This window comes from Manacus candei, unplaced genomic scaffold (assembly GCF_025592945.1).
Source record: "Manacus candei isolate 608988 ecotype Guabito, Panama unplaced genomic scaffold, ASM2559294v1 h1tg000014l, whole genome shotgun sequence".
NCBI lineage: Eukaryota > Metazoa > Chordata > Aves > Passeriformes > Pipridae > Manacus > Manacus candei.
The window spans coordinates 920398-945722 of NW_026138062.1; the positions used below are offsets into that span (position 1 = coordinate 920398).

The 25325-nt window shown below is 40.7% G+C and overlaps 1 protein-coding gene and 1 long non-coding RNA gene across 3 annotated transcripts; both read left to right on the plus strand.

Moving 5' to 3' along the window:
* The first annotated feature begins 408 nt into the window (after window positions 1–408).
* Window positions 409–7620, plus strand: LOC127468000 (uncharacterized). The gene is made up of 4 exons (XR_007903384.1): window positions 409–516; window positions 3750–3892; window positions 4647–4823; window positions 7220–7620. It is a non-coding gene; the product is annotated as an uncharacterized LOC127468000 (long non-coding RNA).
* Window positions 7621–16321: 8701 nt separating this feature from the next.
* On the plus strand, window positions 16322–24672 carry METTL21C (methyltransferase 21C, AARS1 lysine). Of its 2 annotated transcripts, none has more exons than XM_051780667.1 (5): window positions 16322–16649; window positions 20571–20719; window positions 22019–22161; window positions 23641–23758; window positions 24278–24672. In XM_051780667.1, the coding sequence occupies exons 2-5, from the start codon at window positions 20578–20580 to the stop codon at window positions 24670–24672; spliced, it is 798 nt and encodes a 265-aa protein (XP_051636627.1). In that variant the 5' UTR covers window positions 16322–16649; window positions 20571–20577. The 2 variants fall into 2 exon arrangements, with proteins under 2 accessions (XP_051636627.1, XP_051636626.1); XM_051780666.1 differs by lacking the exon at window positions 16322–16649 and adding an exon at window positions 16803–16884.
* Window positions 24673–25325: the final 653 nt, after the last annotated feature.

Sequence of the window (25325 nt, forward strand, 5' to 3'; positions counted from 1 at the left end):
ATGTGCTGGATCTGGGTACTCCTGAACCTGGTTGGCAAAGGGGCTGCAGCACGCCTGCATAGGACAGTCCCTCAAACCACCAGCTTCATTCCTGGTGTGTGAATACCCTGTTGAATTTATTTGAGTGAGTCAGCTGCGGGACTCTTGGCAGGGTGGGAGCCTCCATGCCAGCACAGGACAGTGAATGGAAGTGAGAATGTGGCTCATCTTCCTTTTTTACTTCTGTTCCTCTTCCTAACACTACCCACCACAGAGTGCCACTGTTTCCTTGCCCTCACTTGAGTGCTAGTTGGTCACTGTGGTACACACAAATCTTCTCTAGGAGGAGAAGGCCCCCTCCTCCTGTGGAGAGAGGATTACCAAGCTCAGTGATGTCACAGACACCAAGTGCCAGGGCTACCTAAAGGCTAGAAGCCAGCTGAGGAGATAGGAACAGCAGTGGGAAACAAAGCTTCCTGCTTGCGGTGGCAGGAGCACCAAGGGCCTCCACTTTTTGATATTGAGGTGGGTGAACAGGTGGGTGCTACTCTGCCAAGCTCCTCAAGTCCAGGCCCCCTGCCTGGAAAAACCCTTGACCTGGTGGGAACTGTCTCAGGTGCCCATGCAGGCTGTCCACTCCTGCCCCATGGAGGGCTGAGTAGGTCATATCAAGTGATTGGAAATTTGATGCTTGGCTCAAGAGGGTCTCATGGTTCATTGGAAACTAAGCTAATTAGGCCCTGAAGACAGCAGTTCAGAAATACCCTGTCTGGCTATGGGTGGCATGGCAGGAGACCAGGACCAGGAAAGCTCACCTCTCCCCTTCTGCACTTGGGCAGCTCCACACCTAGCACACACCATGAGGTGTGTATTAGCTGGCCCAACCCCAACTGTGCCTTATCTGCCAAGGGGTGATGAAGGAAGGATTTCCTAAATGCTTTTTCCTGAGTTATTTTGGTTCTGCCCAAAGGCCTGCTGCTTTGTGTTCAATTACAGAATCTCACAGAATCAACCAGGTTGGAAAAGACCTCCAAGATCATCAAGTCCACCCCAACACCACCCTGTCAACTAGAGCATAGCACTGAGTGCCACATCCAGTCTCTTCTTAAATACCTCCAGGGACAGTGACTCCAACCACCTCCTGGGCAACACATTCCAATGTTTGATCACTCTGTAAAGAATTTCTTTCTAATGTCTAACCTAAAGCTCCCTGGCACAGCTTAAGACTGTGCCCTCTTGTCCTACTGCTGGTTGGCTGGGAGAAGAGACCAACCCCCACCTGGCTACAACCTCCCTTCAGGTAGTTGTAGAGAGTGATGAGGTCTCCCCTGAGCCTCCTGCTCTCCAGGATAAACAGCCCCAGCTCCCTCAGCCTCTCTTCATAGAGCCTGTGCTCGAGTCCCTTCTTTGGACACTCTCCAGCACCTCAATATCCTTCCTAAATTGAGGAGCCCAAAACTGGACACAGTACTCCAGGTGTGGCCTCACCAGCACTGAGTACAGGTCCTGGTCCTGCTGGCCACACTGTTCCTGATCCAGGCCAGGATGCCATTGGCCTTCTTGGCCACCTGGGCACACTGCTGGCTCATGTTCCACTTCCTGTCAATCCAAACTCCCAGGTCCCTCTCTGCCTGGCTGCTCTCCAGCCACTCTGTCCCCAGCCTGTAGCACTGCATGGGGTTGTTGTGGCCAAAGTGCAGGACCCAGCACTTGGCCTTGTTGAACCTCATCCCGTTGGAATCAGCCCAACTCTCCAGCCTGTCCAGGTCCCTCTGAAGAGCCCTCCTACCTTCCAGCAGATTGACACTCCCTCCCAACTTGGTGTCGTCTTCAAATTTGCTGATGGTGGACTCAATCCCCTCATCCAGATCATCAATAAACATATTAAACAGGACTGGGCCCAACACTGATCCCTGGGGGACACCACCAGTGACCGGCCACCAACTGGATGCAGCACTGTTCACCACCACTCTCTGGGCCTGGCAAATGGCCCTGGCAACCCCCCTTGCTCACCAGGTTGGCTCTCAAGAGTAGCCAAGCCCAGGCTACCAGGCTACTGTCATTTATTCCTCTGGATTATTACCTGAAGCAGGTCCACCCTGCACATACTGGGCGCTGTTTGGGTTAAGCCCAGGTGCTCAGCCAAGCCAGATCTGGCTGCAAGGGCAGAGTCTGAAGGGTCACAGCCTCTTCCTTCATGTCACCAGCAGGGACACAAAGTGAGACAGGCCCTGGTCTTTGCTTCAATTCTGTCCCACCTTTCAGCAATGCTTCAGAGCCCAAAGTATATGAAAGGGGTGTTTCCAGAGACAGGGAACACCAAGCATTTCAATGTTTCTGATAAATTGGTACTCACCGTGGAAAAAATGAATACCACACTTTTATCTAGAGATCAAAGCAAGGAACTGGCACATTAGTCTCTTATTACACAGTTGTCAACCCAATGCTATAATTGGTATTATATATATAATATAAACCATTACACATATATTATATATTTATTTTCCTCTTAACAGTAGTTTCTGATTTTTCCTTCTCTGGATGAGGCAGGCTGTTGCTCTTACTATCCTTGTGATTTCTAACTTGGCTTCTGCAATGAAATAAAAAACCAGTCCTCACTTTACAAACATGTGGTCATGTTTCTTAAATGAAACAGTGTGATGCACAGAGTACCAAGGCTGTAATTCAAGTTGCTCATCACAAACTGCCAAAGTCATTTTTCTTTCAGGATATTGCCTTTCACTGAATCTGAAGATTGACTTACGATTTGGTGGGCCAAGCAGGATATTTGTTACTCTTAGGAAGAGTGATTAGCAAACACTGGCAAGGCATTCTCCTAAACAGTATGACACTATTACTCACTGTTGAATTTAAATGAAAAGATAAATATTTCACACAACAAGCTTAGCTGCACATGGCTTTTGCCTCTATTGTTTATTACATATTTCTAAAGTAGCAGGTAATGATTTTCGTGTTTTGTGAGCTATAATTTAAAACCAATAAATCAAAGAGCTTTATTAAAGGATCTTCTTATCCTACTCAGAGCAGCATAGCCAGATGTTAAATTAGAAATGGAGAAGAAAACTTTTAAAACAGATATTTTAAAGGTAAATTAAGTAGTATGTTTGCAGAAATTGTTACCTTCAACTGAGGCTATACTTGCTTTGTCATTTAAAAAAAAAAATTGAAAAATTGAAAGTGCTATACTTTTAAAGGGGTTTTACACTGCCTTGGCTACTTCCAGTTGACCCTGGTGGCTTTGGCTATTGCTGTCCTGGCCCTAGGTAGCAGCTGACTGGAAAGACCTGTGCTACAATGCTCAAAATAGTCATGCCTGCAGCAGTGCTATGTGTTTTGTCGCCAAGAACTAAAGCAATGAGTAACTAGTCTGAATTCTCCCATCAGTTGAGCAGCAGAGAAATGTTCTTCTAGTCAGACAACACACAAACAGGTGACATGGCTTTCTACAGAAGAAGAGTGGCATACGCATGGAGAGTGCTCTTAGACAAGTGTTCTTGCTTGTACAGGTGCACTACAACATGAGACCAGTTCAATAAGAGCCCTTAGAAGAGAGCCCTTAGCAAGCTGGTGTTCAAGAGGAGGGCTTAAAATGATGGAAATAGCTTGAATGTGCATGGGGAAGCTGACAAGAGTTGGTGGAGGCAACCTTATCCTCATTAGCAACATCTTAAATCACCGAGGGAATGTCCTTTCTCATGTTTCCTGCAGTTGCTGCAGATAATTCTGAGTCTATAAAACTCTGTTTGCAGGATCTCATTCCAGTTTTGAGGAGTAAGTACATTCTTGTCCGGTCTTCAGAGTGATGCAGTTTGGAGAAAACAACATACCAAAGCAGTTTTCCTCCATGTGGTCCTCCATCAACATAGATGTCTGCACTATCTGTGCCCACCAAGTGAGTGACACACACATCTTTCAGTTTAGAAATATTTAGAAATGTTGTGGGGATGATAGTAGAGTATCCGTCTATGTATGCTATTTATTCTCTTTAAATGAGCATTTGCCCTTTAATCTTGCTAAGAAGCACAGTTTAATTCAGAGGACACTCCACTGTGAAACTTTTTGGCTCATAAGGGGCTGTAACAACTTTTTGCCATGTAAGTCTCAGTCTAGCAAGGTACCATGGGATACAGTAAGGTGTCAAGAAATCCCACCTCATGCTCAAACATATTTGCAGTTGTCATTCAAAGATGTGTTTACATATATTTTTCAGTTTAATCTGATTTGGTTTAATGGGATTTGGAGTGTCCCTAATGATTGTGCCACAGCCGTGTGATCACCTGACTTGATGCTTCAACCAGAGGTTGCACAAAACCACATCATGCAAACCTGCTTTCACCCTTGCACCCAGCACCTGCAATCCTCTGTTCATCACATATCTCAGTAAAATGAAGACTGCAACTCTTTGCTGATCTTGAAAAGCAGGTTAGACAAACATCTGCCAGGAATTGTTCAGGTGGCTCATACCTTGGGCTGGAAGAATGACTTTCTACAAGCAATTGCAACGCAATTTTCTGAGACCTCTAGGAAATTAACATGATGGTTAGACTATTAGAGGGGTGACAAGCACAGCTACTAGCTAGTAGTCAAAATTAAAACAAATCATATTAATTATTCAGATTTTTCTGCAGCTCTTAAACCTTTCTAAGTTTACCTAGGTATCACCTTCAACAAGAGAAGACGGGGAAAGAGAACGTTTTCCTGTTGAGAAGAGAATCCTTTTCAACTTACTGATTGAGAGGACATGCTTTCCATCCTATTTTGTTTTTTATTTCTCCCAAGGATTGACACAGGCAGAAAAAAAGCCTAGATCACAAATGGCTATCGTAAGTCCCTTGGGCAGCTAAGTTCAAAATGTTTATGCTGTGAACTCCCACCCTAAGCTGCTGCTTGTCTGTGGCTAAATGTCCCCTGTAGCTCCATTTCCATGGTAAAATCTCCATCTCATCAGCTGCTGGCCATAGTTACAACTAGTCAAATCCAAATGCTTTTGTCTGAGCACAAGGCCTGCCGGATTTCCCAAACAAACACTTTCCCATCTATTTCTCTTTGCAAGGCAAAGACCTAATTTTAAGTCTAACCCTTGCTTCACATCATACTTTTCTGAATGCCTAGTTGAACACATCTGTAACATCTTTCTCTAGGTAATGGTATGCTTAAGCCTCTTTCACACCAGAGGTGCAGTTACAACAAGAAGGACTGTGAAAAACTGACTTAAAAATAACCATCAGCCTGTAAGCTGCACTGCCATTTTGGGAAGCAAGAAAAGAGTGCAACAGAGACAGTTGTACCTATAAATCATCTAGCTGTGGATAAAAAGGGGCTTTCAGTGTCCCAAATTTTGTTATTTTTCCAGCAAAATAGGTTTATTTTGGAGAGTCGGGCTTATATCTTATCTTAAAATTTAGTATCTTGGGTCCTTCTTAATCACAGAGGTCTGATTGATACAGTCAAAGGAGCTTGAGGGATGATTCATATGCCCTACCAGCACAGATGGGCTTCCTTTAATGTCGGCTCTTCCTGCCATTTGATACTCCAGGACAGATGAGACATCTGCACAGGGCTTGCAGATATGATGTAAGACAAAGGAAGTCCATGCCCTTTTGGTGAAGCAACTGGATGCCAACCAGGATACTCCACAACACCTAAAATAGCATTAGACACTTGCTTTTAGGCAACTGAATCCTGGTTTTAGAAAGATTAATTATTTCTAGGTTCATTGATTATACAGAATATATTTCCATGGACTTAAATGAATTCCCACATTCATGCCTGAATTTAGATGTTCTCACCTGGTATTGAATGTCCTCTCCCAGCAGGATTAAGTGGCCTAAATATGGCTGTCTAGTACAATCTCAGGTACCCCACCTGGACTCCAGCTGCTGCTGCAGGAGGCTGAGGGTCCCCCAGCAGTGCCATGTCTTCTGTCAGCCCCAAGCAATTATTCCAGACATGCTGAGGTATCTCAGAGGGCTTTGGGCATCTGTACTCAAGCCATCTGTGTCTTGAAGAGGGCTGGGAGAATGCTGTCAGTATGGTCAGTGCCAGGAGCACTCTGATGTTTCTGGAAGGGGAGAGCCAAAGTCTGCACTGATATTATTCACAAGACTTTTGTCACGTATGCTGGCTACAGTGGGTTCACCACTGGCTCACATGGGCAGCATTCATCCACTCCATGCTTATTTTGCACTACAGTCTGTTTTCCATCTCAAAAAGCATATTGGAGACCGATGCTGAGATTTCCATTTTTTATCTGATCTGGTGGTCCTGTCAAAGTGATATGAGCTGTACCCTCTGATACTAACAGCACTTTCAGAGATTCCCAGCACTTTCTTATTAGTTAGATCTGTGCTTTGTATTTTTTTCTACCAACCCAGTCCTCAAGAGAGATTTGTAAATTTTCTTTCAATATTCAGTGGTTTGAAATTCGTTTTTTGGCATCAGCATGGACTTTGCAGAGCAGTACAATGTGCAGTGGAAGTCTGAGTAATTCAGATAAAATTCATCCTTGGAGTACACAGGCTTTGCCTGACAGTCTTTTTTTTGGGTGAGAACAAACTTTAGCCTTTGTGCACAGCCTTTGTCAGGAGAAATCCTGACCTGTAGTGGAGCTGTGACAGGAGGGATTAAACAAAAGAAATTAATGGGGATCCACCCCAGGCTAAGGAGGAGAGAGTGAAGGTCTTGACAAATTTAATGCTCCACGGTGCCTTCTCTGACTTTGCAAGGAGATCCACTCGATCAATGTACAGAATTGTCTCTGTATACTCCTGCTGGTGAGCACGTCTTTCCATTGTGAGACAGCAATTCACATAGTTCTGATCTCTTATTTTACCTCAGTGAGCAGGTGTAAGGATAATAAACTCCCTTCCAATAAACTGGTAATGCCACTTTGCTGTTTCATGCCAGGTGAGGAGCAGCAGGGATAAATGAAACCTCAGTGCCAAGGTGATGAAATGTTTCCATTGTCAGTTTGACACAAGCACATGAGCGGTCAGAGCACGGTGCTAATAACATAACGCCAAGGGTGCAGGTTCAATTCCCATATCAGCCATTCACCTAGGAGTTGGACTTGATGATCCTCATGGGTCTCTTCCAACTCAGAATACTCTGTGATTCTGTGAACAAGAGAGCAAAGATGACACCCAAATTGAAAAGGGTTTGGGTGAACTTGTTATTTGAGAGTACATCACTGTGCGCTCACACCTGTGTGCCTTTACAGGGTCTGGTCAGCAAGGACTGAAAAAACATGTCACAAGTGCCTTTGCAATAGATACCTCTGCAAGAGCACAGCAGGAGGACCAATAGCTGGGAGAGAAGTACATCCATCACCACTGGGCAGGCACTCCATGCTGCTCCCTGCCTCCCAAAACCTGCAGATGCAGCAGGGAGCTGTGGCTTCCATCAGCGGAGGAGCTTTACTTATGGGGACATGCAGGGTCCAGCACTGATCATGTTCAAATCCAAGTGACAGCGATGGCCCAAGCACCCTCCTACAAACACTGCGCTCTGCACGGGAACAACAGGAGACTGCAGTCAGAGGGAACAGCTGCCTCAACTCAGACGGATGCTGGATATAGGCACAGCAATTAATACTACAGAAATAATGTATTTAAAAGCCAGTGTGACACAGTTATGCAAGTTACAATGATCTCTTTTGCAAAAGGTTGAGTCATGCTAATTACAACAAATCTTGCTCATAGTAGACAGTGTCTCTTGTCTCTGTTTCTGTTTTTTCCTTTTGCCTACAGCAAAGACAGACTTTGCTGAAGATTGGGTCAGCCGACCAACAAAGATGACTGAAGTCTCTGAAACATTAGGACAAGAGTGTGGGCTAAAGAAGACATTATTATAAACAAGTCTAATACTGCAAAACTCAGTTCATGGAGGTTTGGAACACCAAGTGTAATTGTCCAGGGTTGCTACTGTTGTAGCCTATGCTCTGTGGCACAATATGGCATACTTTTCACTTGAAGATTATTTCCTACAGAGGACAACTACCCTTCCTCTGAGCTTCTGTCTGTGCTGTAATGCTGCAAGTGTGGTCCTTAAAGAGTTTTTAAAAAAATTTTCTTTTTGATCAATTGGCTTGCATATGGAAGCCTGGAACTACGTCCTCAGAGGGGAGCAGGACAGCAAAGTGTTTGTGGGGCCCATCACTGGCTTAGGAGGCTTGAAGTAACCCCTCATCTTTTTGGTGGTGCTGGCAGGGAATAGTTTTAACCTTGATGTAATAGCCATCCCAAAATATCTCTTCTGAATAGCCTTACAAAAGCTGCCAGGCAAATCTTTCATAGCTTTAAGTATTACTGGTACTTTCCAGATAACGTAATTCTGCTTTTTCTGGGCCATTCCTAAAATATTACAGACACGCTGCATGATTGCAGAGGCAGCAGAACAACAAAACATTTGCCAACTCTGACTTTCTCCCTGCCACCGAGTTCCTGGGCCTTCTTGCCTCTCACATCCACAAAACACACTGATACAGTAGGTGAGGCTGTGGAAATGAGCTAAGACTCTGCTGTCCCTCTCATAGAATAAAAAAGCCAAATCTCTCCTTCAAACAGTTAGACTTTGATTTATGTCTCCAAAAGGCAGCAAAGTCCAATTTGTGCTTCTGCAGATCAAGACCAGGAACTAATCTTGATGTCCTAAAGAAATCATGATGGGTACATTGCCAGGGGATCCCTTTTTAGTGAGCTAGGAAGGGCTTTATGACAACTTCTGACTAAAGTTGTTTGTTAAATATCCAGATTGCAATCCTTTTAAACTTCTATAGAGTCAAATCAGCATCCTATTCCTACTTAAGAGATGGACAGCACAGGTTTGCCTGTGAAGCAGGTGCACAGTAAGATCTGGACAGCAGTTGAAAAGATGTGATGATAGATGTTGGAGCTAAATAGATTCTTTAAAAATAAATATTACTAGTGACTCAGGATTAAATTCTGCAGTTCTCACTTACACAAACCTGCTGAGCTTTCAGACTTATTGCACACTGCAGCACACAGATGTTGATTAAATCCGAGTGAAACTGGAGGCTTCAAACCTAGCCCTTTCACACCCAAACTCATTCTATAAATGGAAAAAAGGGGAGAAGAGAGAAAAGAAATCAGAAAAATAAAAAAACCTACAATGCTAAATATATAAGAGCCCTGCTACAGGTAAACTTGCAAAAAATATGAAATATATATTTTTTGCGGTTCAAGGCAAAAAACCCCACTGACTCCAATGACATAGAAATCTACCTTATTGTCACCATCTCACATTTCAGCTATGGTTCCAATGTCATCAAGAGTCTGTTGACTAATTCAGGCACAGAGCTATCTTGATTTGCATTAGCTTTTTGATTTGCACACACAATAGTTAAGGAAACAGACACTGTATTACCCTTTGTATCTGTACAGTTAAGCTCATACAAGCCTCGGTTTGTTAAAAACTATATGGTTTAGTGGTGGGCTTGGCAGTGCTGGGTTAACAGATGGACTCAATCTTCAAGGTCTTTTCCAACCTTAATGATTCTAGAATTCTAAGTCAATAGAAACTCTTCCATCTAATTTTTTTTTAATAAGGTCAAGTTACTTATAATATTAGTCTGTAAAAACTGATTTCTGACTACTTAATTCCTCTTGCAAAACAAATTGATTCATTGTAATATTGCTTGAGCTACTCATTAGCCTTTCATTTGAAATGACTTTAAATACATTTTTATCTTCCTTCTAGAGAAACATCACATTTTTCACAACTGGAAGAGAAGCAAGGACACTCTTCAGTGGGATACCACTAATCAGAACCTGCATTCTTGTTATTCAGCCATTTAATCATCCCTTGTCATGACAAAACTGCCTGCTTTCAGCAGCTTTACCTGAAAAAGAACTTGAAGAGTTTATTGCTTGGCAAATATTATTACAATGGGGGATAACTAAATGTCTCCCTCAAAAAACCCCAAACCAAACCAAAACCAAACAATTCAACAAAAACAGAAAGGCAAGATGTTAAAAAAGCCCTGACATTATTAATGGTAGTAACTGTAGCCAAGCAAACGCTGTAGCACTGAGAGTGCTGTGCTCCTTCTTGACACAGCCAGCTTAGGCTGGTCCCTCATTTGTGTATATAGTAACCAGCCCCAAACAGACCGAGTAAAGGGAGCCCCAGCTGTAAAACTTCCAGTTCAGTATATTAAGACCATCACACTCTTTGCTCTATAAAAAGCCACGTAGAATTAGGTCAAGATCTCTTTCCTTGCCACAAAGAAAAAATAGAAGGTGGCATTGAGTCCTTCTCTAAACAACCAGCTGAGAAATGGCACAGGGACCACAGGAGGTAAGACAACACTCCATGGCAGGGTAGAGAGGGATCCTCAGCGAAGAGCTAAAATTCTTCCCAAGCTTTGAGAGAGTTCAAATGAAAGTTCAGCTTTAGTGACTTCTGAGGGAGTAGCGGCTCTCCAAACAGGTGGGATGAATAAGCAGATGAGAAAGAGGTAGTACCAAGGGAAAAACCTATCCCTATTTAAAACAGAGGAGAACTAGGATTAATGAGGAAACCCAAACTAAAACAATCCCTTGAAGGCAAACAGCTTCAGATTTTCAAAAACTAACTACAGAAGGCTTGAAGACACCCCAAAACTCATTGCTGAGGGATGCGGAAGTGTGTGACTTTATAATAAGACAGGAATTAATCTGCTGCAAAAAAACAATCCATGGATTTTAGTTATATTGTCTCTACTGTCAATATGTGAAAATGAGGGCAAAGGATCTGATTTGCCTGTGGCTTCATGCATTCAAATGCACTTTTCACATGCAGCAATACCAGATGTTGTGCCTCTGTGTTCCACTTCTGACTTCCCTTTACAGTTGTACCTCTCTCGCCAATCTCCTCATGCAAATGCATGGCATCTAAATTATCTGTTTTCTTTTATCTAACAGGTCTTTGCCATGATAAGGGGCACATACAGAAGCTGGACAAAAACCTCAAGAAGGAAATTTGTAATTAAAAATAACCCGAATCTGTTAATTCTGGTATTAGAGTTTGTGCTTAAATAATATTCCAGGGCTCTTCACTTAAAGACAAGTGAAGGAAGGTTCTGCTCAGACCACCCAAAGCCAAGTTTTGACTCACCTGTCCTCTTGCTTTTTAGCAAGACAGGAAGAGCTCTTGTTCAACAGATCACGTAGATGGACACAGGAAGTACAGAACACATGTATTCTCACAGGAATAAGGCTCTTTAGCCTAATCCAGAACAGCCTAAATCACAGAGGATGGTTAGATGATGGAAATAAACACTCATTTAGAGTCCCATTCCTCACCATCTTGGCTCTTGTGATGAGCCCAGGTGGTGCAACACTTGGGGTTTCCCCAACAGCTTTGCTACTGAGCAGCAGCACTTGCACTGCCAGGGAAGGAGAGAGCAGGCATTAAATGCACAATACACGGCTAACAGCAGTCAGGAGCCACTGACCAGGTGGGCACAGCCTGGTGTCACTCTTCTTAGCATAAAATCTTGGAGCATTTCTTCATTATTCCATGCTCCTGAACATGAAGATCTCCTATATAGCCCCACAATTTTAAATAAATACTTAGAATCACAGAATGGTTTGGGTTCGAATGGACCCAAAGATCACCTAGTCCCAAACCCCCTACCCTGGGCAGGGACGCCTTCCACTAGACCAGGTTGCTTAGGGCCCCATCCAGCCTGACCTTGAACACTTTCAGGGATGGGACGTCCACAGCTTCTCTAGACAAATTGTTCCAGAGTTATCTGCTTTGTTGCCTTCTTTGAGATGTGTGTCATCTGATTGTATGCGAAAATAAGGTTAGGCCTGATTAACTTGACATGAAACATTTAATCAGCTAAAGAAAAAAAATAAAAAGGTTTCTGTAAAGCACTGGAACGGACTGCCCAGGGAAGTGGTTGAGTCACCATCCTTGAGTTACCTCAGCTAGGCGAGCAAAAGGAGCTCTCTACCAATAAGAAAGGATTTCTTATTTCAAAAACAATGAAAACAGTGTGTGTGGTTTGAGGATCATATTCAGTGTTCAGTGTTATCCTTCGCCTTTGGCTGCCCTTGTTTAGGAGGGCCACCACAATTAACTTTGGGTATTAGTGACTTCAAGCTAAGGAGTCATTCCAGAGCCATAAGGAATAGGATAAGAAAGTGCCAAACACCAAAGATCATAGAATGGCTTGTGCTGGAAGTGACCTTTAAAGGTCATCTAGTGCAATCCCCCCTGCAATGAGCAGGGACATCTTTTACTGTATCAGGTTGATCAGTAAAAGGTCCAACCTGACCTTGAATGTTTCCAGGGATGGGAATCTGTTCATCTCTAGCCTGTATTGACACTGGGAGTTGCCCCAACCCAGGTGCAGCACCTTGGACTCAGTGTTGTTAGACCTCATGAGATTCCCACAGGTCCACTTCTTGAGCTTGTCCAAGTCCCTCTGGAGGGCATCCCATGCTTCAGGTGTGTCAACTGCACCACTTAGCTTGATGTCATCTGCAAATTTGCTGAGGGTTCACTTGATCCCTTTATCTATGTCATTGATGAAGATATTAAGTAACACTGATCCCAGTTTGGACCCCTGAGGGACACCACTTATCACCAATGTCCATTTGGACACTGAGCCCTTTACCATTCCCCTCTGGTTGTGACCATCCAACCAATTCCTAATCCACCAAACAGTCCACTCATCAAATCCATCTCTCTCCAGTTCAGAGAAAAGGATATTATGGGGGACCATGTAAAATGTTTTAAAGAAATTCAGATTAATGACATCCGTAGCCCTTCCCTTGTCCACTGATGTAGTTGCTCCATCACAGAAGGCCACCAGGTTGGTCAGGCAGGACTTGCCCTTGGTGAAGCCATGCTGGCTATCCCAAATCACCTCCCTGTTCTCCACGGGCCTTATCTTACCTTCTAGAAGGATCTGCTCTATGATCTTCTCAGGCACGGAGGTGAGGCTGACAGGTTAGTAGCTCCCAGGGTCCTTCTTCCTACCCTTTTTAAAGGTGGGTTCAACGTTTCACTTCTTCTAGTCACCTGGGACTTCACCTGACTTTTCAAATGTCATGGAGAGAGGCTTGGCAACTATAGCAGCCAATTCCCTCAGACTCTGGGATGTACCTCCTGGGGTCCCATAGACTTAGGCACAATCAGGTTCCTCAGGTGGTCATGAACCTGATCTTTGCTAACAGTGGGAAGCTCTTTTCTGCTTGTGAGCTCGATGCCTCCTATAGCTGGAGCAAAAAGGCTTCATCAGTAGGGTCGCCTTGATCAGGGGCCTGTCATAGACACTGACCAGGAAGTTTCCCTTAGTTGTTTGTACTTGAACAAACTGCACAGGTAATGTCAAGACAATGCCGTAGACATTTAGCTGGCTGCCAACTGCAGTTAAGAAGTCCCTGTGAGCTGGAGAATGCAAACCTGCTTTCCACATCCAGAAAAGTCCAGCAGATGCCTCCAGCAATAAGGATGAGGAGAATATACTCTAGAGCTGTGAGTTTGTCATTCTTCACCAGTCATTTGCCAGATCACCCACTTCAGCAAACTCTGTAGGATTCAGGACCCTGAATGTTTTAATCAAGGACTTGAGGCACACACTGAGCACATGAGACAATCTCTGAATTCCTAGAGTGGAAAAAACAATGTTTCTTTTCCATTGTTTTTTGTTTCCTGGTTTGTTTGCTTTTTTCCTTATAAATGCAAAAATCTCTTTATGTTTTTGATTACAATGTGGTTTTGCAGAGGTATTTTTACATAGCTGTAATGGTGCCATTAAGATCTCTTTCCCAGGTGGTTAGAGGCTGTCTCTGTGTATTATGTTATACTTGTCAACACTGAATTTCATTTATCATATTATCACCTCTCGTAACATGTCAAGAGATTCTTTTGGAACTCTGCAGCTTATTTTTGTTTTCACGGTCTTGAATAATTCTACATTATTGTCATCACGTTATTTTCTACATTTCCCATTAACTCTTAGGAATACACTCAGCAGCACAGTTGCTCCTGGGTCATTGTAAACCTGACCATTTATTGCCTTCTTGTTGTTAACAAATTATTAAAAAAAAAGCAAAATGACTCCTTATCCCAGCAAAGCTCAATTCCTGTAAAGATCTTAAGTTAGTGACCTTTGAAAAGGTTGTGGAAATTCACATATGCTGTAAACTGGAGGACCCTGAACTACTTGTTTGTAGATACCGTCAAAGAACATATAAAACCTTCTTCCTTTCCCATCCTATGCCTATTACTTATCAGCTAACACCAACACTGCCGTTCTTCTCAGTTTCCCTGACACAGATGTCAGACTCACTCGCTCCACTGTTCCCTAGATCCGTCCAAAACCCCCCTAGACGTACACCTCACATTTGTATCATTTCCTGTGCTTTGATATCAAGCCTACTTTCAGATGCAGGCACCGTGCTCTGGTTCACAGTTGGTAACTTAACTGCAGAGTTCTGGGTAACCACCATCTGATCCTGGTGCTCTGCTTCTATTAAATTCATTGACAAGTACATCTTTTAACTTTTCTGGTTTAACCCTGCCTTCTTTTGGTACAAATCTGGCAGGTTTCTTGCTCCTGATGGGTTAAATGACCATAACATTTTCCTACCTCTCTCTCGCAATTTTTCTAACTGATTTTTTAACAATTTTACATTATTTTACATTGAACTTGTTACCTTTAACAGCAGAGAAACTTTTAAATTTAAATTTGTTTTAAATTTAAATCACTGTAATCTATAATCCAATAATATGAGTATAGTTTTACTCTGCCTGTACACTACCTACACTACCAATTAGGTTTCATATAAGTGGGCTTAACCCCCCCCAAACCTACCCAAGCTACACAATTCATACTAAAAATAAATACATTCTAAAAATATTTGAAGTTTTCTTTACTTCATTGCATTTTTCAGCCTGTTGCATTTTGTCTTCCACCAATGGCAAAATTCCCATGAGTGCTTTGAGAAACAGAAAAGCCAATTGAATAATCCAGAGCTTTGTGGAATTTGATGTTGAGTTAATAACTGAAAATCACTCTTTTGCACATAGAACTGAGGAGCTGTACCCTCCCCAGCCTTACTATTCATGGAAGTCAGAAGGAATTTTAATTCCATGGGGCTACCCCTCCAGACAACACACATTTTCAATGTTAAAGAAGTGCTTGGAGATAGAGTGTAGAACAAGAAGTATTTATAGAAATTACATAGTAAATCTTTGTCAACTAACACTACATTTCAGAGCATTAGTGTCGATCCCTTTATCAGTTATAAAAAAGAAATTAAGCCATGCCTGCATCAGTCATAAGCTGTAACACTGTCCGTACAGTTGGTATCCTTTCTAAAAGAGATATAACACAGAGTAAGCCAGTTCCTCTGATTTAATTTAAAAAATAAACTGTTTATGTCCAGCATCAACCCCATTGCCAAAGCTTAGGACACAACTTTGACAGTAGCACCAGTCTGAGCTACATTCACCCCTGGTGACAAATACAGTAAATATGACAGTGGGAACATGCCTGTTAAAAAGAACCACATCTTAACAAAAGCTATGGCAGTCATTCCAACAGCAGTATATTTGCTCCTTTATTTCCAATAACAGGACGTGGCTCGGGACCACTCATATGCAGTACTTGTAAAGTCAGGCGGGTCTGTGAAATGCAGTGTTTATATCAACCTAATACAGTTAATATCTTAATACTAGCTCCCAAGTATAAATTAAAAAGTATCTTTTAACTATAAACTTTCAGAGGAAATAAACTGGTGAACATCTGAATGCAGAGCCAAGTGTCTCCTATACTTGGTGTGACTACTAGAAACAGCAGCTAATGCGTGAAACAGCCACAGTGACAGGAAAGGTTCATTTTTTCCCTCTGCCACTCTTCAGGAGAGCATTACCTGAATTCAAAAGCTCTTCATCCAAAAATGCAGATGCCTATACATTGAGTTAAAAATCTACATTTCCTCCCACCTCCCCCATTTCTATTGCCAGCCTTCAGTTGTTCATTAATTAGCCAGGGGTTGTTTTCTAGCTTTATGACTTTCAAAGTTGCTTTTAATTTTTTCTGTCTTCTAGTTAAATTTCTTTCCACAGAAACTTTTCCAAGAAGGAGAAAGGAGGGCAGAAGGGCAGCAAAGGAATAAATGCATATAAGCCTCTCAAATTCTTGAACCATGAAAGGAATACACATTTGATTTATCTACAACATCTACAACATCCACCTGTTTTAAATAAAGCAACTGCAAGATTTTCTGATGAAATTGGTATTTTCAGGTTTGCACTCTCTCTTTCAGTGGATATAATATCTCCTATGGTTATGACCTGCACTAAAGACAGTGGGTAAGTTGTTATTTCCTTAGGAATGTCAGTTCCCTATACCCTCTGTGACTCAGGACAGGGGAGGGTACCCAGAGCTTCCCCAGCCAGACACTCAGCAGGGCAAGTAAGACTTGACCTTTTCCTGGCAGTAGGAGCTTCACAAACTTTTCTCTGCACTCTGCTGCCAAGTGGCCACACACGTTATTTATGCTCTAGTTTGCCCACAGTAAGTTGCTTGCTTGGTTCAGCTCTGCTGACCTAAGGCAAACACAGGGAGCACTCCATCTGCAAAAACAGAACAAGAGGTTGGAGGAAACTGAACCTTATTTCTGAAGGTTAGTATGCTTGGGACTTCAAAGTCTAAAAGAGTTTTCATTTTGTACTGCAAATGTGGAAGAGTTTAGTGTAACATATTAAGTTCTTGGAGCGCTGCCTGGTAATGTTACTCTAAATAGCCTGCAATCCGACTGGCCAGAGAGGAGAGTTATTCTTTTCAGGTGCACGCCTGTATAAAAAACCTCTGGAGCATGCATCCACCCACAGGAAACTTCCCGTGCCCTGTCACATCAGGTACCCACACAGCTGCTCAGCTAACTTCATTTGTGTTCTCTGCTAACTAACAACAGAATTACCTTTGCCTGAATTCTTGTATTTCAGGTCAGCTCTGTTTGCCAGCAGAATCCAGCTTTCCTAACCCCTTCTGTTTTGTGAGGATTGACTGTCACTGCTGGTTTTCAGTATTTGGGTCCATTTACCTTGTGAATTGAAATATCATATAAGTTTCTTATATTGATATTCCTAGCATTGGCATTTTCTTTATTTCCTAGCATTTATACTGGGTTGTTTTTTTTTTTTTTTTTTTTAATGTAATGTATTTTTTTAATGTAATGTAACATGAGAAAATTGCATGACCTTAAGAAACAGAGATGTTACTGTGTGGTAAGAGTCTATGGTTAAGCCCTGTCTTGCAAAGAACACACTGTAATTACATTTCCCATGTGAGCAAATGAAATTGGCTTTTGCCCAAATACTTCAGACTAAACCAGAGTACACTGTGCAACTTTGTGTAGAGGTGAGAGAAACACATTTCAGCAGAATTGTGTTTACATTACCACTCAATAATCTACTTTTTTTTTTTTTTTTGCCACATAGCTAGATTTGAAAAGCTCTTTCTGAGCAATGGATTTCAACAGTTTAAGAGGCACAAAGTTTATTATTACAGGGGATAAACTGTGTTACCTTAAGGTTTATCATCATCTTACAATTTGCCCTTAAATGTTTGATTACCTTGTTAATTCTATGTGGTATTGTCAAATAGATATAATTTTATGAATTATTCTTTCTTCCTTAGGTTTTGAAGAAATCAAATGTGATTTTGTAAGTTTTGTTCACAACAGCTTAAGGCTATTACTGAAGTCAATGCTGGTCTTAAAACTCTGAAAGAATTTAGATGATTATTTCCCAACAGGATCAATTTGGAAAAAAACTGGCTGCTCACATTCAGAAAAAGCCAACACTTTCAAAGGGAACAGATTTTACTTGCAACATTATTAAATCAAAATTCTTTTAGAGATATATAGTTTTCAGTAAAATATGGAACAGAAAAATATCAAACCAGTAAGAAATATTTTTTATAATTCTTGAAGCGCATCAACAACTTGACCATATTACATATAGAGGGTGTAAAAATGCAACCACCTATTTGCAAATAGCTTCTCAATACTCACCTGTAGTCTTCAGGTAGTTTGCCACTTAAAATGATAAAATAAATGCATCAATAAGGCCAAGACACTAATATTCTTGAATTCTTGAATTTATATGACTAAAACTGTCCTGTAGTTTGCAGCTAAAAAAACAAGCCATACTTTTAACTCCTATGAAATATATAACATAATAATTATGGCAATAGAATGTGTATATATATATATATACACACACACATATAAACTGCTTTCTGTTTAGCAAAAGCTACACCTATGATAAGATATTAATATAGCATCGTGAAGCCCCAGTGATAAACCAGAGCTCAGTGTGTTAGATGACATACAAATGCAGAGTGCCTAGTGTTTATCAACAAACTTGTATTTATTAAGCATGTTTTCAAACTGTTTTCTGGAATTCACCACTACCCACAGCTAACTGAAATTGTGGCCTGTTGCAGTGACTCGTTTAAGGAAAGAAAAAAAATACAGAGGGATCACTTTCTACTCAGACTGACAAATTACAGTTTACTCATTAAAAAAGCCCTTCTGGTTTTATACATGGAAAAGTACTGGACAAGATAAAGTTTCCTCCTGCTGTTTAATTTCAGGATTGGCTTTTTCATTTATATAGCACAAATTTCATGCTACAAGACCCTTACAAAAAAACCCCCACCAAAACAAAACAAAACACTCATCCCAAACTCCCGGAATATGACAATGTAGTGCTCTGCATGTTTCAGCATGAAATGTTAAGAAGACTGGGTCTTTAACCAACTGTTTTCTGGCTTTAGCCATCACCAGTTCTGACAGATTCTTCTCATTTCATTATGTACCTTCCCAATTGCCCAAGTCTTATTTTTCACAGAGATTTCCTAAAACATTAAAACATGACCAGATTTTATTCTAGCTCAAGGCATGAAGGAGGTATTGCTGAAAACTAGAAGTCTACTTTTGATTACATGAGAAATCACTATCGTTGGAAGGAGGCACAATGTCATGTGTGACCTGTGGACATGGATGAATTCACTCGTCAGGGAATGCCGTAACTGCAGCATTAACTTCAGCCTCTTAAATACTGTCATCACATCTGAAATCACACGCAAAAAGTGCACAGCCAGAACTTGTTACTAGCCAGATGGAGGGCCTCTGAAGAAAAGAAAATCAAAATCTGCAGAAATCAATTTCCTTCAAAGCACTCTTTTCTGAAACAGTACAAAATTGCTGTCAAGACTGAGCAAATGCAGTGTCAGAGGAATTAGAATCTAAATCCCATCCTTGTGAATAAACAGAGCAGCAATAAGGAATATATCACGTATCAGTAAAACTGCAATAGTGTCAATATCATGTGCAAATAAACCACTCACACAAGTCAGCAGGTACTCTGCTCCTTAAAAAACTACCTGCAGGCATTGCTGAACTTTTTGGTCACTGCCAAACATTTACCCCTTCTGGTCAGGATATCCACAACAGCCTCCTGCAGTATGATGCAACCCAAATTATACAACGCTTAGTCTGCAGTGCCTGGGGCTGGAGAGAGCAAATATGCAGTCTCAAGAATGAGCAGAATGGATAAATGTTTTCATCATGGATAAAAACATAGCTCACTCCAGCTGTCAGGTTATGTGGGAAGGGTGAGCTTGTACAGCCTCTGGCCAGAGCAGGTTATGAACCTTTTTTTTGCTCTTTACTGTGTGTGTATACCTTATCTATTTTTCTATCTATATACACACACAGATATAGGCTGGTGCTTCACTGAATAAAATTCCAGTCAAGCAAGAAGTGTCGCTGACATATTACTCCCCAGGTAAATTTAGATCCAGTCCTATTCCTGCTTTTATTGATATTAGTTGGTATCAATCAGTTCCTTTTTAGGCTGGGTGCTGCCCTGTACACTGAGGATGCACAATCATTCACAACACATACAATTCTCCAAAAAGCCCTATGGATTCAAACTGCTCACTGCAATGATTTCCTGACTGCTATCTGCATACTCTGCAGTTCACTACATTTCAGAGTAATTCATTAAGCTGTTCTGCAAGAAAAGGCAGGGAAGATTAGGTAACTGGATGCTGAGACAAAATCAAGAGCACTGGCTGCAGCAAATGAAACAGTTTTATCTCAGGAATGCCAAGTCCCAAGTTTTTTGGAAAACAGTAAATTGCACAGATTAGAAGTCATAGATGTTAAAAGACAGTTATCTTTCTCAGTTATTGCTTCAATTGATAAAAGTAGCTCAATTTTCAGACTGATTAGTGGCATCAATTCAGTGACATAATGCAAAGAGTCTGTATAAATGTTAAAATAAACACAATAATAAATATGATAAATGTGATAAAACAAAAATTCTGACAGTATTACTGCATTATCAGAAAGTGGTCATAACACTCAGTGGAGTGGGAATATTATGTCATCTTGTCCCTTCAAACCATCACTGAAAAAAACCCCCAAAAGTCCACCAAAGTCCACCCAAACTACTCATGTCTTCTTCCAGTCATGTCTCATACAAAGAGAGTGCCTGCAAGATTTTACATTAGTTTTCCCCTTCTGTTTCAGTTCTGCTATGATCTCTGCACAGCAGCCACCATTTCCCAACAAAATTCAAAGAGCAATGGACTGCCAATCTGAGGAAGAAGAAACCTGTGAAGAGCAGTGTGACACTGAAAACTGCACTTGCAGCTCCAAGCATGCAGAATCTGACACAGGTTTAATCCCATTTAAATTCTGCAATTGCTATGGCATGCTAGCAGTTCATATTTTGATTTTTGTCAGTCTTCAAATAGTAGATGTCACCATGTCACTTTGCCTTTTGACATCCAATTTTCCCATTTCTCCTTATGTTTGCATATATTATCAGACCAAATCTACAAAAAAATTACCATCTCCATAATTCAGATGTATATTTAAAAAGGTCTCTGAATTTTACTTGGACATCTAAGAATTATTTGTCAATTACAATCAGAGATATGATTATAATATGCATTAATTGGGCTGGCACTGTTGAAGCTGTGGTATTACAAATTTCAACAGGCTAAACTGCTCCAACAGCTACCAAGGATTCCTGGCAGGTAACAATTAAAATCCATGCTAGCCAGAGCAAAATTTTTCTTTGCAGTTAAGGTTAATTCTTTGCATATCCTGCTAACAGGCTTCCAGCAACAGTACAGTCATTCAGATCTGTGTCCTTGTTTTCAGTGAGATCAGATGGAACAGTTCAGCACAGCTCTTCTGAAAAGCCTCACCCATGAGCCTGCTTGCTATGATGAGACACACTAGCACAGCCATAGTACTGACTTGCTGAACCACACTGTTTTGTCAACACATACTTAGAGTATCTTACAACTCTCCTTCTGTGGAAGGACGCTTAAAAAACAACCACTAAAAAGAGTTAGGTTTTCTTCAATGAAAGAGGTAAATTCTAAACTCTTCTTATTTAAAAAGACATTTGATGTTCTAGAGCTGTTGACCCCACAAATGAAATCTACAGCACAAACACCTACACACTATCTTCATACTCAATATGAACTATCTTACCCCAAAACACAAGGTAACTTGGTCCTGAAAGTCTTCTAGCTGTAATTAGAACAACTTTATATCTGATTTAGTAAATTGCCCACGTGAACACTCAGAATGGCAGGAAATGACCATTGTTTCTTTCACTACCTGGTCAGCCAGAGTGTCTGCTTTTGGACAGCAGCTAGTCTTCACTGAAAGGGTGGTCAGGCATTGGAACAGGCTGCCCAGGGAAGTGATCAAATCACCATCCCCAGAAGTGTTTAAAAGATGTGGCACTTGAGAACATGTTTTAGTGATGAACACAGAGGTGCTGGGTTGGTTAAGGGTTAGATTCAACAATCTTCCAGATCTTTCCCAACCTTAATGATTCTGAAATTCAAGGCCGATGGCCTGACAGCTTTCTAGTTTGTGTGCCCACACACTATTTTTGCAAGACACTTTTTACCAAGTTGCATATAAAGACACCAATTTCAACTTTTCTCTCACAGGCTCACCAGTAACTCTCAAAATACTGCAGAACTGGGTTCCTAGAGTTTCGCACTACTTCGATAAAGAGCACTATACATATGTTGGCCACCGGATCATCATTCAGGAGTCCATAGAACACTTTGGAGCCGTGGTATGGCCGGGGGTAAGTGCATGACACGGCAGAAAGCTGACAGGACACAAGAGTAAACCATGACAGCAGCACACAAACATTAAGGAAGCTTTCTTAGATGATACTTCCGACAATGGAGGTTTCCCTACGCAGGACAAAGACCTTCAGCAGAAAGTTCTGCCTTAGGGTAATTTGCCAGTTCACACCAAAAGGACTATGGCATTAAAGCATTCGTAAATTGGATGCAGGCGTTCAAAAAAATTCAGAAAGGGAACTGAGGAAGAAGCATTCAGCTTCCTTCATGTTTCCAATCAGTCACTGCTAGGAGGTAAGCAATCAGCAGTACAAAAAGGAGGCTGAAAAAGAAAATTGTGAGAGATTAAATAAAGGAGGTTATAACAATTAAACATGCTTCCTTTAAAGAACAGGCTGGAACAGCTCCATCACAGTATAGGAAACCACACTTGCAAACAGTTCTTCAATCTCTGCTTCTCCTGCTCTTAAAAACAGAATTTCACATGGACTGAGAAAACTGCCTTTGAGGGAAGAGAGGGTCAACGATAAAGACATGAAAATTAGGATTTCAAAATTTTCAGATCCACATTTATTTAAAAAGCTCACAAAAAAATGGCAGACAATTTCAAAACAATAGAAAGAAAGCGTATGTGTGGGTGAAACAGTATCTTATTTTGACATGTCCGATCATCAATTCGCACATTAATCAGGTGTTAGAATGCAGATGGTACAACTATCCAAGAAAATGGAGAGGTTGCACAAATTGGACTAGTGATTTATTAGCTGTCAGCTTTCTCAGAGTAGGTAGACAGTGTTGCATTATGAAAAGCACAAGAATTAAAATAGTAACACAACTCTGAAGAAGAGAAGCAAAAGGGGGAAGACAGTTTCTTTGGCATCAGTTTATGTTGTTTATAAACAGCCCCTTTATATTCTATTGATAAGATCTTTACAAAGGCCTGATAAACAATATTTCCATACAGTGCTGTTTCCTTTTTAAAGTTTATATGATTACCAAGACAAGTGTCAAGTTGGTAAATAAATTTTTAATATTTCCTTTGCTAAAAAAAATTGAAAAAAACCAGGTTTTCCAAAAATCTCTGCTGAAGTCTGAATTTACTTGATAATAGCAATAATAAAGCATAACATTTATGATCATAAACCAGAACATTACTTTTTACATATTGTTAAATCTCGTTTGGTGCTCTGACTGTATGGTTTACATTTTATCACTGCCTATCTTGAGCTGTCAGAAGACTCACATAGAAATGTGTAGCAAATCCATATCCCATAAAAGTAAATTAAAAATAAACTGCTTTAATTTTTTTAATATAAAAAAACAGAACATCGCAATTCTTTCCATATTACATTTTTATGTTACACCCTTCAGTGTTTTTCATTGTACTAAAAAAACCAACACCTTTGCATAAAAACATCTAATGAATTTTTGTGCAACTTAGCTGTTACCCTCTTATGGATATGTGTTAACCATTTTAGGCACTGGCTTTATCTCAATATCTGGAATCAAATCAAGAACAATTCAACCTCAAAGACAAAAAAGTTTTGGAAATTGGTGCTGGAACAGGCTTGCTTTCCATTGTGGCCTGTATCTTAGGTTGGTAAATTTGTATTTTCTTTTAGATTTTCTGTGAAAGATGATTTAGTCCTGCCACTGTGACTTTAAGGAAATGAAACAACAATTGAAATAAACTTCGTCACTGGTTGTTTGTTTTTTTTTAAATGAAAATTATTGTAAAAAACTCTTTTGTTAACTACCCTAGTTACTGCCAAGGGGGAGGCTGGAGAAGTTATGTAGATAAAGTTTTATATATGTTTAACTATTTATCTATGAATTCTGCCATGTTTCGAGTGAAAGGATGAGAGGAAATGGCCTTAAAGTTAGATGTTTTATTTTTTTTACTGTAGAGTGGTTTAGGCATTGGAATAAGTTGCCCATGGAGGTGGTGTAGTCACCATCTCTGAAGTTTTCAAGAGGCATCTGGATGTGGGACTTGGGGAAATGGTTTAGGGGTGATTATGGCAGAGCTGGGTTCACAGTTGGACCAAATGATCTTGAAGGTCTCTTCTGACCTTGATGATTCTGTGAATTGAAACAAATTCATGTTTTCTTTAGGAGCTCATGTTACAGCTACCGATCTGCCTGAAGTTCTTGAAAATCTCTCATATAATATTTCAAGAAATACACAAAACATGAATATGCACAAACCTGAAGTGAGAAAACTGGTATGGGGAGAAGGCCTCAACGAAGATTTTCCTGTATCAACTTACCATTATGATTTCATACTGGCAACTGATGTTGTGTACCATCATGCAGCTCTGGATCCCCTGCTAGCAACAATGGTGTATTTTTGTAAGCCAGGAACAGTATTACTATGGGCCAATAAATTCAGATTTACTACAGACTACGAATTTTTGGAAAAACTTTCCAATATATTTAACACAACTATTCTAGCAGAATTTCCAGAATCCAATGTCAAGTTGCTTAAAGCCACAGTAAGAGAAAATTAAAGAGAAAACTATCACTATTCTTGATTTAGTGGCAGGACCTCACAGTTTGGAATGCTTTGCAGGATTATGTTGCACCTTATGTGCATTTACATTTGTAAAGTCGCAGTTGTATTTCAGTTTTGCATTGCAAGTATTGAAAAAACTAGCAAGGCAAAGGATACGGCAATTTGTCTCTGGTTGATACATATGACCTGTTCAAACAGACCAATTTCCCTTCACTGAAGGAACAATTTTCATAGCAGTAGTCAGTAACAAGGCTTTAACAAAAAGCACTGATCTTCTGGGCTGCACTGAACTTTTGTTTGTAAGGTGTTTTCTTTCAGCAAGTTTTTTTTATGTACTAATCCAGAAACCAATACAATTTTTAGCTTCAGTATTTTTATTAATTATAAAAATCTTTTAAAGTATCAGAGTGCACATAGTGTTTTTTTGATCTTCAGCTTTGCACATTTATTCTGCTGTGGTTTATACTTTTAACATTAATAAACATATATGTATAGCTTTACAATATCCGATCAAGATGTAACTGTCTGGCACTTTCATACATGTATCAGTCTGTCCTTGATACTCAGCTTCACACAGATTTTTGAGTTTGTCTGAAATCACTCCAAAATGAAGATTTACAAGAGCACCTATGCATCAGCAATTCAAAC